The sequence below is a fragment of the Ochotona princeps genome, chromosome 5 (genome assembly GCF_030435755.1).
Source record: "Ochotona princeps isolate mOchPri1 chromosome 5, mOchPri1.hap1, whole genome shotgun sequence".
NCBI lineage: Eukaryota > Metazoa > Chordata > Mammalia > Lagomorpha > Ochotonidae > Ochotona > Ochotona princeps.
The window spans coordinates 71,631,272-71,647,151 of NC_080836.1; the positions used below are offsets into that span (position 1 = coordinate 71,631,272).

At 36.7% G+C, this 15,880-nt stretch overlaps 1 protein-coding gene across 1 annotated transcript in view; it reads right to left on the minus strand.

Annotated features, from left to right (window-relative positions):
• The window catches only part of DNAH7 (dynein axonemal heavy chain 7), a 253,007-nt gene that overhangs the window by 132,798 nt on the left and 104,329 nt on the right, over positions 1–15,880 (minus strand). The window contains exons 28-34 of the mRNA XM_058664751.1: positions 14,460–14,672; positions 11,621–11,719; positions 7,926–8,174; positions 6,109–6,258; positions 3,343–3,525; positions 2,867–3,043; positions 1,017–1,148 (exon numbers count right to left, since the gene is read on the minus strand). Coding sequence (XP_058520734.1) covers positions 1,017–1,148; positions 2,867–3,043; positions 3,343–3,525; positions 6,109–6,258; positions 7,926–8,174; positions 11,621–11,719; positions 14,460–14,672 — 1,203 coding nt within the window. The remainder of the gene's footprint in view (positions 1–1,016; positions 1,149–2,866; positions 3,044–3,342; positions 3,526–6,108; positions 6,259–7,925; positions 8,175–11,620; positions 11,720–14,459; positions 14,673–15,880) is intronic.

Here is a 15,880-nt window from a genome sequence, read left to right on the forward strand (position 1 = left end):
TCATGAACAAGACAAACAGATTACAATAACAAAAAGAATCATGTTATTAGGGCAGGCAAATGTCCCTAATAGAATTAGGAGAATTGTGGCTTTTTGCAAGGGAACTAATTTTTTTTTAGATTTATTTATTTTTATTGGAAAGTCAGATATACAAAGAGGAGAGACAGATAGAAAGATCTTCCGTCCACTGATTCACTCCCCAAGTGGCCACAATGTCTGGAGTTGAGCCAATTCGAAGCCAGGAGCCCAGATCCTTTTCCAAGTCTCCTATGCGGGTGCAGGGTCCCAAGGCCTTGGGCCATCCTTGACTGCTTTCCCAGGCCACAAGCAGGGAGCTGGATGGGAATTGGGGCCACCAGGATTAGAACCTGCATCCATATGGGGTCCCAGGTGTGCAAGGCAACGACTTTAGTCACTAGGCTATTGTGCTGGGCCCAGAACAAAATATTTTCTTAAGAGGTCCTTCATGTATAAGAAACTTAGGATCTGAACTAGTTATTTATCATCAAAACACTAAAAAGTTTGAAGTGAACTTTACAAACACAATTCATGTTAATTCGGTCATTATTTACATGTTGATTCACTAATAACATATCTAAGAGGTTAGCCGTTTTGTATCACTTGTTGTGTGTATTTCAGATTTTTAACTCATGAAAATAGGGAAGGAACCCCAAGGAAAAACAATAAAACATTGTCATGATGTGGCAAGGAGGTGGCTCTTCTTGCCAAGACAAGCAAGACATTCTGAGGAGGGATCGCAGTTGATACTGATAGCATGACATAAGTTCTCAGATCTAAGGTGACCTCTGATCTCCACTCAAACCTCTTGATGTCACGGATGCACCGGCTAAAATGCTTGCCCCACCAGGCACTGGGCATTTGGTCTTTTTCTTTTCAGCTTCTACCTCAAATCTCCAGTTTCAGAGGAAAAATGGGTTTGGTTAATTAAGCAGCATTGGGCAAAGCAGCAGATGTCTGCCTTTCCACTGCAAGCTAGAGAAAGCAGTGGGCCTTACCTCAAGCAAGGAGTAAGCTTCTCGGTCATTTCTCTCTCGTACTTTACCTTCATCAGCAAAATCATCCATAAAACAGTCTATCAGATTCATTAGAGATCGGACCAAGTTTGTATCTGAAGTAGGTGATAATTCCTGAAATATTGGAAAGCATTTAGAAAACAAATGAATTTAAATTATACAATAGTTAAAATAGCATCAAGCCATATCTACTGAAAGTGGTTAATGTTAACAGCCACAATGTATCTATGAATAGGCACCACACAATTTTAACCTTATTCTGCCAATGATGCAGGGATGGGACTGACACATGAACTAACTCCTCACCTAGAGTAATGGCCACATAGGACCATCACATAAGGGTAATACGCACATTTTAGCTTCTCAAATCCATTCCCCAAAATGACAAAACATCACAGTTAATTAACTGAATCAAAGACATAGATCTGTTATACTGATTTTTACAAATCAAACCACTAACAAAGTTTTAAAAAGTTTTTAAGCAGTTTTTAAGCAGTTAATTTGTATAATTATAATGCTTTATTAAAAAACATGTTAGGATATTTTTCACTCATAATAACTTCAACCCTATAGGACACAGTTCAAAAGAGCCCACAAAAATGCTGGAGAGCTGTAGATTACCATTGTCAAAATATGGACTCAACCAAGGTACTGCTCATCAGATGAATGGAGAAAGAATAATACACAATGGAATACTATTCAGCTATAAAAAGAATGAAATCATATGATTGAAGCCAAAATGGTTGCAACTGGAAGACCTCATGTTCAATAAAATAAACTGGACAGAAAGACAAATATCACCAATATCTCCTGTATATGGCAGCCATTTTTAAAAAACAAAAACAAACAAAAAAGAAATGTCTGTGTGAATCAGTATTGCTGCGAATATACTTTCAATAGACTTTGTCAAATTGCTACAAATGTCACACAACAGTTTTTTAAATTTGTTGCATGAGAGAAATTGACATTTTTTATTTGATTACTGTTTATAGCCATTGTAGATATTTCTGCTGAACGTTTTATTTTTGAACTCTTTATTTGGTGGATGTTAAGCCTTTGACTAATGTAAATTTAAAATGTTATTCCACAAAAATTTCAAAATGATACAAGGATATCAGTCATGGCAGTTATTGCTTTGAATCTCACGTGAAACCTGCACAGGACCAGCAGTGTATTTTTAGAATCTTACGGTTGGGATAGAGCTAGGAGTGAAGACAACAGACCTTTGTTGGAAAATGCTATGCTACATGGTGCTCGCAAGTGTAAATGTTTCCTCATTTATTTGCACATTGTCATGATGAGATGTCACATTCAAAATTAGGCACATTTTTCCTACCATTTCCACTTGGAGTGGGTTTAAGAGACTTGCTGTTGCCTCCCAACTCTCAGGCACAGAAGATTTCTGCTATCACTTGTATTCTTTTTAGCTTTCCCCCGAGTTTACCCCAGAGTGTAGGGAAAGAAAAAAAAAACAGATTTTCCTACTGTAGGATTTATTTGTAATAATTCTACCATAAATTGGCTTATTTTAAGGACTTCCAAAAACAAAGCAAACTATGAAACTGCAGATTATTTAAATACAATAGCTCAACAGAAATAAGACAGAATGTTCTGGGGTAAGTTTATTACATGTTTATGTAGGTCTTTGAGATTTCTGTGTAAAAAAGGATGAGCACCAATCACATTTTCACAAACATAAGGTGCTTCAATTAAAATAATTTTAGAGTATGATAATATATCTCTATTACCTGTTAGCTCATGATGCATACATTAAAACTGAAATATTTGATTAATTTTTCATTTTTTAGTCTTAAAATCCTCACTCCTCTTACCTTTGTGTGTTTTCTAATAAATTCGACACAAAGGGGGACCATTCTGTCAAATAAGCCTATTATAAATTCCTTCTGCATCTCACTGACTGAAGAAGGTAAGAGATTTATCCAGGACAGCATCAGTGGTCTCCAGCCTAGCATGTGGGGCTCCATGTAAATCATACCACATCTGGAAACCTGGGAACAGAAAAAGTGTGTACCATCAAGGTGATGCTGACAAAAGAAACACAATTTGGCCAAACCACTTTGAATAATTTTCCATGATTTCATGATCCCTATTTTTGTGGATGACTTTATCTAATAGTCCCAAAGAGCAGAACACCCCAACTGTTTAACTGACGAAGCTGTGTTAACCGATATATGTTCTTTGAGAATAGATTGCCTTTAAAAAGAAGTCTGCTAATGTTTTCCCAAGTCAGAGCTACTAAGTTAGTTGGCACATTTCTGGCATTTTGCAGCTGACAGGCAGAACTCACCGTGGCAGGAGAAGCGACTTCTAAATCCATTGGTTCAAAAATGAGATTCATTTGTGGTGACATTTGAATGATCTCCCCACTCATCAAACACAGTTTTTTGTTGTCATCGAGCACAGTGTTCATATTCTCAATCCATACTGCATCTACTGGCCCATCAAAAATCAACCATTTCCTATCTGGAGTCTACTTGACGCACATAATGAGTAAAAAGTGAAAAATAATGATGATGTAAGAAAGCATTTCAACAATACTATTTCAAAATATAAAAATGTAGTTCCCAAATTAACATAAATATGTAAGGTATTCTTTAAATAAAGTGTATGTATGTGTGTGTGTTTGTAAAATTTGAAGAAGCCTGTTTATGCAATCAATAAGATAGAAATATGACGTCTTTATTTCAAAATATTTATTTATTTGAAATAGATACGAGAGAGAGAGAGATACACACACTCTCTCTACCATTCCTTGGCTCACTCCTCAGATGGCTGCACTGGCCAGCCTGAACTTGGCAGGCAGGAGCTTCTCTGGGTCTGCCACGAGGGTAGCAGGAGCCCCAACATTTGGGCCATCATCTGCTGCTTTTCCCAAGTTTATCCTGAGAGCTGGATCAGAAATGGAGCATGCAGGACATGAACTGGCACATATACTGGATGTTGGTGTCATAAGCAATGACTTTCTATTTTATACCACAGTATCAAGCAGTGAACTAATCACTCTTTAAAACTTCATCAAATTTTTCTTCCCTCCATTAGATGAATTCACACACATCCATATACATATATACACACCTTTTGGGTTGTTCTATCTTATGATAACACAGGATATTAAAGTCATTATAACATTCATAATCCAACAATTCAGTAAGTATTAAAACATATACACACTGTCCAAAATATGGCAAATGCTTAAAAACTATGACTTATGCCAGGCATTAGCTGGAAAGTGAAAAACAAATTCCACTTCTCGAACCGTAAAATTCAACCCTTTTGTTTACACAGATGATGTCTTCAACTTCAGCAAATGTGAACTGAAGTTAACGTGGTGAATGATTTGAATTCATCTCAACATAATCTCTGTCCCTATGGCCAGCCAACTCACTAACCTGCGTAACTCTGCCTTTCATGTAAAAAAGATTTAATTATTTTCTTTTACTTGAAAGGCAGAGTTACGCAGAGAGATGGAGACACTCATAGAGTGAGAGAGATCTTCCATCTGCTGGTTTTCTCCCCAAGTGGTCCAAACAGCTGGAGCTGGGCAAGTCTGAAGCCAGGGGCCAGGAGCCTCACCCTGGTCTCCCACACATGGGTGCAGGGGCCCCAGAACCTCGGCCATCTTTCGCTGCTTTCCCAGGCCACAAGTAGGGAGCTAGATGGGAAATGCAGATGCCAGCTCACAAACCGACTCCCACATGGGATGCTGATGCTGCAGGGATAAGCCCAGCCTACACCATGGGACAGGACTCCATAAATAAATGAATCTTTTTGAAAAGGCACACTATCGACAGTACCAGATCTCTCCCTGCTTCACTTGTGTCTTGTGAATACTTTTATCCTCTAAATCACTAGTAAGCCTTGACACAGGGCAAACCGTGTGCCCCACCAACTATAATCCTCATGCTACTCTTTGCCCAAGGTCTTTCTTTGTCCAAGTTCAGAGCTGAGATTTCTATTTTAACACTGACTTATTGAGTCATGGGCTGCTAGGTCTTAACTGGTTAGAATTATAGTAGCCAGAATAATGAAAATGCTTATTAAAGAGTGATTTAACATGTACACTAAATGCCTCTAGCTTAGACCCCTCTTCCTACACCACCAATCTTAGGAAACCATCTCCCAGAAATGACACTCTACAGAGAACCAATGAAAAATGAAACAGGGTAACTAAGTTAACACTTAATGGTCTGTGAATTCTGATTACCACAAGAGGGACAGCAACTACTTTGCAGAATAAACCCGGACTAGGTAAGTGCCCTTTCCACTTCCATTCACAGTAGTCAGTAGTCAGCAGTTTCTACGTACTTGGAAGACAAACTGCATTTTACAAAGTTGTGCAATTTCTCCTCTAAGCTTTGGCATATATCTAACACTTAGTGCAAGTGACAACAATGCAGCAAAAGAGTGGGTAGATATAACATCTCTGAAAAGGTGAAAGGGCCAAGATATTTCAGTAATCTCTCTGCTGGATCATCTAGCTTGAGAAAAAGAAATCAGAAATATTCTGCCCTGTCATTTTACCTCCTGTCCCTGGCACAATTCTAAGTGCTAACTTTTCTAAGTGCTAACCTTCTTCACAGATATACTGTCACACCATTCAGTAATGTGTTGTAAATAACCATCATGAGCTGTGCTTGTTTAAAATAACTGTAACGGCCTGGCGCTATGTCTCTCATGGCTAAATCCTCGCCTTACAAGTGCCGCAATCCTATATGGGTGATAGTTCATGTCCTGCTGCTCCACTCCCCATCCAGCTCCTTGCTTGTGGCCTGGGAAAGCAATTGAGGACAGCCCAAAGCTTTGGGATCCTGTACCTGTATAGGAGACCCAAAAGAAACTCCTGGCTCCTGGTTCTGATCGGCTCAGCTCTGGCCTTGGTGGCCACTTGGGGAATGAATCAGTAGATGGAAGAATCTGTGTCTCTCCTTCTCTCTGTAAATCTAACTTTCCAATAAAAATAAATAAATCCTTAAGAAAAATAACTATAAAAGCCAGAAACCAATCAAAAGAGAAAATCACTTTAAAATTGGCATGCAAAAGTGTTAGCTCTTACCGGTGAAGAGGCGAATGCTCTAAAACTAACAGCAAGGATCCCATCAGACCATTCGTGAGACACTAAATCAAACTGTCCATACAGCTGACCCATGGTGACAGACTTCGGGTTTAAGACAGTTATTTGAACCTTGTTTTCCTCCATTAAGCCCTTAATGAAATAAACAAATAAAAACTATTGTTTATTTTGAAGAATATCATCTATTCAAGGAAAACATGCTGTAAATACCAAAAATCCCAAGAATTCTACAAACTATCACAAATAAAAAGAGGATTTAATAAGGAGCCAGCATATATGTCAATATATAAAATTAAATGGCATGGCATTTTCTACATGATACCAAAGAACAAATCATAGAACTTTTGAAATATTCATATTTAAAAGATTACAAAGTACTTTGGAAGAAGTTAACAAATATTGTGTGATTTCTATGAATATAAAAATAAAAAATAGAATTTGCATTTTTTTGGCAAAGAGATACACAACAAATATTAGAGTTTTCTACATTGTCTGTTACATACTAATGTATTTTATTTTTCTATCTTAATTCCATCCACCTTTCTGTTCTTGTTTGTTCTAAAATGAAACTTCTAAAATGTAACACTAATGTAAGTTCATTAGCATTATAAAAACTGACTTTGGACTGTATTTTGTCTGTGGGCTGTAATATATTGATGTCTACTACAAAATATTCTCTGATGGAAAAAAAGATGTAAATATTGAGAAATACCTATTTCTTACGAAATAAAAAAGTTAGTATCGGTAGGGGCCAGTATTATGGAACAGTGGGTTAAGTTGCCTGTTGTAATGCTAGCATCTCATTTCAGAAGGCCATCAGAATACCAATTGCTCTGTTTCCAATTCAGCTCTGTGCCTACAAACTTGGGAAGTGAGAGGACGATCCAAGTGCCTGAGCCACCCATGTGGGGGACCAGCATGGACTCTGCGGCTCCTGGCTTCAGCATGGAGCATTTGGGGAGTGAATCAGCAGGAGGAACATCTCCTCTCTCTATTATTCTACCTTTCAACTAAATAAATAATTTTTTCAAAGTTAATATTGCTAAACTGTTAATTTTGCCCAATCACTCAAAGTTGATCGTGGATATTATTGAAGAGATATTAATGTCCTTAGTCCTAAGTTTGCTTGTTAAAAATTATTATACTTAGTATTTTTGGAGTAATTTAGGTGTGTACTGGAAAATTGCGCAGAAAGTCAAGATTTCTAAATATCCCCCTTGATCCCTCAACTGTGTATCCTATTAAAAAATATTCAGTATTTGCATGGTACAGTGCTATGACTGATGAAATGAAATGATCTATTATTTTTGTATTAGTGTTCACTCCATGTTGTGGAATTCTATGTGTTTTGCCAAGTACAACACCAAATAGAATAACTGTTCTGCCCCTAAGAACCATCTTCACTCTACCTAATTGTGTGTGAATCCATGCAGACACACACATGTCAATTCAATATCATTGGCAGACAATAAGAGAAGCTGAGCTACATCTAACCATCCAGGAAATCAAGAGAAAAAAACATCCTCCTACAATTATCACAGGAAAAATAAGTAGAATTTTGTCTCAGATTTTTTTCTAAGTATATATTATTAGTGAAAACATTTTAAAAGGCTAATTGTAATAACAAAGTTGTGAAACACGACTTTTATACAGTGACTTCCTGTTTCATTTTACCTTGCTAGTTTTATTTTCTGTTTTCTTATGACTTAAAGCTGTCCCACTGAAAATATCTTAATATGATTGATCCTTCTATCTTGTTCAAAATTGATTATAAATTAGCCTACTAATAACACACTTACCTTTTCACATATATCATTTAGTGCTCCAGCTAAGACACGATATGCACTTGTTTTCCCCCCAAATGGCTCTCCAACAATCATAAAACCATGACGCACAATCATCATTTCATATATTTGAAGAATCTTCTCAGTAAAAAATTGAGTCATTTGCAAATTCATGGAGAGACAGTTGTCTTTAATAGCTGCCAGCAAATCATTGTAGTCTGGTTTGGGTAACTTTACTCCAGGAAACAAATCTGAAGTAATTCCCTGATGATAGATGACACAGAGCATTTACATTTTACATATTACATTAAATACATGTAGATGATATCTATGGACATAGTCATTGATCCAGTAGCATTTTCATAGCTTTGCAGAGTTCAGGTTGCAAGGATTTCAGCAGCAGTGCTGTCACCTCACCAAGACCCCACCTGACAGCCAGGAAGCCTCCCTGTGACTGCCAGCTCTCCTGTCCTCCTCTCCTTGCCTGCCTTCTTCCTCTGAGGACCATGCACATGAAATGACTCAGGAAATATACTCATTTTTCCTTTCATTTGCTTCAATCGCCATAAATATTTTCAGACTCATGTTGCAGCACGTATCAATAGTTCATTCCTTTTTTTTTATTACTGCGTAGTATTCTACCACACTGAAGAGCATGTATTTTAAATCTGTCACTTACTGATAGGCATTTTCTTAGTTTCTATTTTTGCTATTATTTGCTATTACAAATAAAATTGCTGTGAATGTTTGTATTAAGACTTGCTTAGCAAAAGCTTTCACAGCCTTGACTGGTTACTAAGGAATGTAATAACTGGATCTGGTGGGTGTGTGTTGAGTATTTTAAGCTGTATGTCAAAAACAGTTGTACTGTTTCATATTCTTCCTAGCAGTATGTGAGAGCTCCAATATCTTATGATTAGTTTGTTTTTAATTCTCACCAAGTTGTGCTGTAATATTGGGCTTTCAATTTGTATTTCTTATTGAATTTCTTAATTGTGCTTTTTTTTGCCCTTTTTTTCTGATGGAGCTGTTTCAAATATTTTGCCTATTTTTAATCAGGTTGTTTACTTTCTTATTGGTAAACTTTGACAGTTCTTCATATGTTCTGGATATAATTATGTAAATCCTTTATGTTTCTGGTGTTGTTATTAAGAAATCACTGCCTAACTAAAAGCCACAAAAATTTTCTGTTTTCCAGTGGAAATTTTGCATCTTGAGCTTCTACATTTGCTTTATATGATTTTCTTAAGTTAAAAAAAAAAACAGAAGACTAACATCAGATTTCAAGTCTTATTTTAAAGATTGTCGCATTGGTATTAATGATACAACCACTGGAACAATTCCATAAAGGGCCCACACAAACAAGTGTAGAAAAATCTGATGCCCAGTGAGGGTGCAAGGGCAATTCACTGAAGAAAGCCTTCTCAGTAAATGGCGCTAGAACAAGTGGCTATGTTAAAGTCAGTAACTGAAACCCATCCTTCAGGCATACATAAAACTTAGTTCAAAGCATTTCAGTGTATAAACTGGAGTGGACTGAGTTGTGTTCCCTTCCCCACAACTCATGTCAGCCCAGGAGCTCAGAATGGGACTTTATGGAAAACAGGGTCATTTCCAAATGACATGAGTAGAGATGATGTCTTGTTGGTCTCAGGCAGGCCATAAACCCAGTGACTGATGTCTGTTTAAGTCAAAGAAAAGAGAGGAGCATTCAGATACGCGACAGAGAGACAGAGGAAAAAAGCCCACATGAAGTTGGAAGCAGAAACTGGAGTGAACAGGTTGCAAATCAAGGAGCACTGAGGATCAAAGAGGTAAAGCAAAGGCAAGGAAGACTTTCCCCAGTGCTTTTACAGGGAGCATGACCTACCTAAACATTGGCTGTGACCTAGCCTCTGGAATTGCAAGAGAACAATGTTGTCTTAAGCTTCACATGTATGGTGTCTAGTTATGGCAAGCCAAAGCAAGACAATCATATGATGTGTCTTTGGAAAGAATTATAATTTCATAGTGTATATGATTTTATAAAGTTAATTGCACATTCTAAAGAACTTACCTTTTAAACTGATAAGACTATCTTACATTTATTATCACAACTTACATGAGAAATAAGACTACTTTTTTCCTAACTCTAAAAGCAAAAGTCAAATTTCATAAGTGTTTAATGTGAAAGCGTATAGTTAAGTATATGTTAGAATTTTTGAGTTACCAGGGTAACTATCCTGACATTTAATCCTTTAAATGTTGTTATGCAAAGTCATCCAGTTCAGCAAAGTGATAATTTTTCTTGAGGCAAGGGGAGAAAAAAAGCATGGTTAAGAGGACTTTGTAATCTGATGGTGAGTGGGAACTCTTTCCGTCATGGACTGGTCACAAACTTCCATTTGTGCCCCACTTACATCATCTGTAAATGAGGGATAATGATAGCAGCTACCCAGTTGGGTCATTTCAAATAGTACAGAAATTACTATTTATAAGACATTAGAAAAGTACCTGCTCTGTATTAGAAGCATAGTGCCTGCTAAAATAAACACTGTCTTTTCAGATTATCCACGCTGTTTAAGCAAACCCCTGTAAGAAACAGACAATCTCAAAACCTATCTGGCATTCATGGGCTGACACCCAAGATCATCATCTATTATTCCCTCACTCTCCTGCCAGATGGAAGGTTTGAGATATATCGTATTTGTAAATACCTGTCACTAAGGGAGAGATCTGGAGTAGTGTGTTGGGGGGGGTGGTCTGCAGTCTGAGGGGCAGTTTTACACAACAGGGAACTGGCCCAGTTGCTAAACCCAATTATATTCCAACTGAGAAACACTGGTCAATGTTTACCAAATGAATATACAACTGCATGAAGATACAACTAGTGAGGTATTAGCTCCCAATTCCAAAATCAAATACAGCTTTGCTCCTGGAAAATTTGCCCAGTGCACTAGAAAACTTGGAGAAAAAAAACTCAAGAAAAAAAAAAAACCTGAACTCTCCCGTGTTGATTTACTCCATAAAACGTCGGTATTCTGCACTTAGAATGATAAAAAAAGCTCCCTTCAAGAATGATGAAACAATCCTGCCATGGACAGTCAATCACACTGGGCTACATTAATGGCTCTGTCTTCTCCCTTCCTGCCATAACCTGTCTAGTTTTCACATGCTGAAAACCTAAGTCCACTGACTCCCTGATATCTTCTACCTGGCATGGGGGTAAGCAAAACAGTGATATCAAATGACATAGAAAATGAATACTAATACTTCCTCCCAAGGACTGATAATCCCATCTGAAACATAGTTAGATTTAATTTAGATCTTATGTTAAATTATCCTGAAAAACAATTTCATAAAACTCATTCATTTAAGGAATTTAGGCTTATCATTTTATTTCTGTAGCCATAATAATGCTAGAAAACTTATTTTTCCTCTTGAATTCTATATTCAAGTAAATTTATAAGTAATCATTTTATCATTTTTGTGTGTTCATTATATTCTACAGGAAAAAAATTTACTATTTAAATACTCCCAGCTGTTGAAAATTATGTGAAACAATAAAGAGAGATGCACACACATCAAAGAAAACAAGGCTGATCCCTGCTTCTCTGGACCTTGTCACTCTTTTCTCTAGTGGAATTTTCTCACAGGGAGCTTGACAAGCTTGGACATATGATAAATACATCACAAGAGTTTTGATACATTAGAATGATAAATATTCTCACCTCAAACAGTGGTAAATCGTGGGATAAAAATTTTGGCAGATTTACATCAATAATAGATCTTAGCAGCAATATTTCTTCATTTTCATTTGGATATTTCAGCTAAAAGAAAATATATTTATGATGATATCTGCATCTACTGACTGTACCAATCCAAAGTTGATACACACACACACACACACACACACAAATGCTCTTATTTCATTGGATTGTTATCTTAGAAATCAACAATTGCATTTTTAATTTTTACTAGTGTATAATAAAATCCATAATAAGGTTCAACTAACTACCCTTTCACTGTTGCTCTAGAGGAACGATTATTGGCTATGAATTCAATATAGTTCACAATTGCTGATCTCTTAGGTAGTGCTTGCTTTCTAGTCCTGTGCATTCAAGACTCTCCAGAAGGTTGAGCAAGTGAAAAATCATTAAAAGTGAACAATCAAGTTTTTCCACTTTTTATACACTTTTGTCATGCATGTCTAATTCAAAGTCATCATTTTTAGTGCTGCCGCTCTGCTCCGTGAGCCACTGGCATCTCTTTTAAAGTCAGCATTTTTAAATTTTTCATTGTTCCTATGTCTTTCTTAAATGAGAAACTCAGTATTCATGGAAACAAAATCTTTCTTCTCATGTGTATGTATCATTGGTTCCCCCATCATGTAACCGAATGACATCGTAACCTAACATGCCCAGCTGGCTTAGCTGGCTCTTGGTAAGGAACACTGCTCATCTGAGGGAAGACAGTGGAAGTGCAGCGTGTGGTGCTGCCTACTGCTGGGTGTTCACAATGTCTTGGTGTCTTCAAGCTCCACAGAGAAGGCATGGGCTGGCTGACAAGCTAAGTTAGCTGAGTAGAGGGTGTTAAAGAAAAAGTTATATTAAGTTCCAAAATATCTGCAGCATTAATCAAGTTGACTAGAAATCCGGTTGAACTCTGAATCTATTACTCATGCCCATGAGAGTGCTCCCATAAAATGAGCAAACACCTAAGCACAGAATTATTTCTCCCGGCCTTAACACATTATCAGGACCTTACTCTAAAGCTTCTCCTTCTATCTCACATTTGTTTTTCAGGGGCCTCTCCTTTTTCTCTAGAATCTTTCTGCCTGATAAATACCATATCGACCTAGGTGCTTTAGTTTTGCAATAACTGCACGATGCCTGGCTGTCAGACTCGGCCATCTCCAAATATCCAGAGCTCCCACGGCCAAAGCAAGCCCTGTTCAACTGGTCTCTGATCAATCTGACCACAAGCAAATTGTAAAGTGTCAGAAGTCGGCTTTGTTGTTTAGAGAGGTTGTTATTTTGAAGCAAACGTGTGAATTATTTCTCAATTTAACAGAAACAAACTTCCAAATATTTGGGCCAACACATTCAACAAATCTGAATTAGTTTCTGACAAAGAAAGATAAGCCTCATTTGCAGGATTCATGTGCTCAGTAACTTTAATAGCTGACTTCCAGGGTGAAGATTTCAGTGATGACAAATTTAGGACAATGTATTATCTTTCCTATTATCTGACCACAGTGGAATTCTGACATACCATCTTAATACAAACTGTTACTTCTATTCACTTCTGTTATTGCAAAGCACAATGACTAGAAGCTGTGTTAGGTTGATATGAAAAAGAACATTACTACTATGTATCAGATTTTCTGATAACATCAGTACAGAAAATAAAAATGCATGCCACTCTAGGATTAATCATGCAGGGTATATTTTAAATTCTCTATCTCCCACAAGTAACAAATGTGAAAATTTTGCATAATCCATGGCCATATTTTACATTTTGCTGTTAACTATCACCTATCTTGCTTTCATAAACAGTTGGGTAAAACAGTTATATATCATGATTGCACAGGACATTTTCAATGAAAAGTCAGCCAAGTCTTAAAAGCATTTGAGTTATTCAAATATGAGGGAGCTTCAAAAAGTTTGTGCAAAAAATGATTTAAAGGTAAGTTTGCTTTGATAACAAAAAAATGAGATTCATGCAGTTTTATCATTATATAGTTTTACAAATTGGAGATCTTTTCTACACTGTTAGAATCATATATATTACTTTAAAACAATGTGTTTTTTTGGAAATAATCTGCTTGAAAGGCAGAGACCCAGAAAGAGTTGATACCCATCCTCTAATTCATTCCTCGGATGGCCTGCAGCAGCCAAAGTTGGGCCAACCTGGGAGATGAAAACTCAGTCTGGGTCTCCCACACGTGTGGTGATAATTCAAACGCTTGAATGACCACCTGCTGCCTCTCAGGGCACACACTGGCAGGAGCTAGATCGGAAGAGGTGCTGGGACTGAAACCTAAATGCTCTGAAATGGGTGTGAGAACCCTAAGCAGTATCTTAATTCCTAAACCAAATACCCCCTCATGTTTAAAAAATTATTCATTTGAAAAGGAAAGAGAAAACGTATACAAGCACATGGACTCTTATACACATGCTGTTTATGGCTTTGTACATATTTATTATTTATACATTATTTCTTTTGAAGTAATTCTAATTATATAGGATGAAACCCTTTGAAATATTTTTCAAAAGCAAGCAATTTATTCTATAGTAAGTATACAGTTTCATGCTTTTAAAATTATGAACCAAAACTCACAACTCGAAGAATTTTTAGAAATTATCATACCATTTTCTCAGGTGTACAAAATAAATTGTTTTGCACAATAACTAATTTAATTTTAATTTACTCTTTAAAATATTAAAGTTTTAAATTTTCAATTTTAATTTGATTTTCAAAAACTAATCTGCAATTCAGATTCAGTAAGGACCTAGAGTACTTAGCTTTACAAATGCGAATTACATGAGAAATTCTCTACTTCTCTACCTTTAGATTCCCAGCTGCAGTAAGCACCGACTTCACAGCTCTCATTCCATAGTCGTAGTGATGCTGAGACGACAACTGCTCCGAACACAACCGATACGTAGCCACAATTTTTACCGAAAGTGGCCGAGCAGTGACAAACCCACACGAGTACAGGACTATTTCAGCAATCATGGCATAATCAGGCACCATCATTGCTACTGTGCGGAAGAGAGCCTAGGGGTACCAAGACAAGGTGCTGTTCAAAACATAACAGCTAAAATCTGCCTCTTCATTTCATGACATGTTACAACTTCATAGCTTTTCTGCACTGTAGTATTGAATTACAATACAGATAAAAAAACACTCAACAAAAGTTAATTTCCTATTATAGTTATATACAATTTATCATTAAACTTTTGCATTGTTTTTTCCACATTAATGTTAAGTAGTAATCATGTTATACTCTTTGGCAAAGCAAGGTGACACAAGCAAAAGAGCTTCACACTCTGCCAGGATGTCTACCAGTTTCCCATCTGAGCTAATGATACACACCGGACTGTTCCGGGGCAAGTAGGCTTCAGCTGAGGTTTTCTACAGGTCTAGTTCATTGTATCATCTGGAGTCAGCCATGTGACCCATAAAAACGAATACTATGTTAGATAAATTATATTTTGAGATATGTTTAACCTTTTGTGTCTATAGCCAACATATCAGTCTTTCTTCAAGCATAGCAAAGGAAAGAAAACTGGAAACAGGCCATATATAATGGTTATTACTGGAGATACATGACTTTTCAAAACTGTAAAGCCAATCTTTTCTCATAATATTTTACAAGACAAGTAAATGCCATAAAATAAGTAAACAGAAAATTGAGATTTAAAAAGAATAAACAAGAAAATTTTTAGATTTGGAATATGAGTATGTATCAGGATTTACTTCAATAACTCATGGATTAAAATATGAAATTCTCATACCAAACAGGAAAATTAGCCATATTCTAATTTTAATTCTAACAAAAGATCTCTTGTAGCATAACAATCATATTCAGAGAGTTAGTAAATGTTTTTTGGAAAACAATTGGATTAGCAGAGCAGGTGGATACAAATTAAGAAAATCTTGTTTAAGTCAACATTGTGACATCACCAAAGTTGGGAGCAAATAAAATTTTGCATCAATGAAGATTCTTCAAGCATATTAATTTATATATATACTCATATTTGCAACTTTGTCTTTCAGTTGCTCACAGATTTGCTTTGTTTGAAAGGCAAAGGGACAGAGAGAGACTGCCGATTCAGTCTGCAAATGGCCCAAAGGCCAGAAGCCAGGAACTCCACGCATTATAACCTCATGGTGGCAGGGACCCAAGAACTTAGTTCATCCTCTGTTGTTGAAGGATTAACAAGGAGTTGGACGGAAAGCACAGCAGCTAGGACTATCCCAAA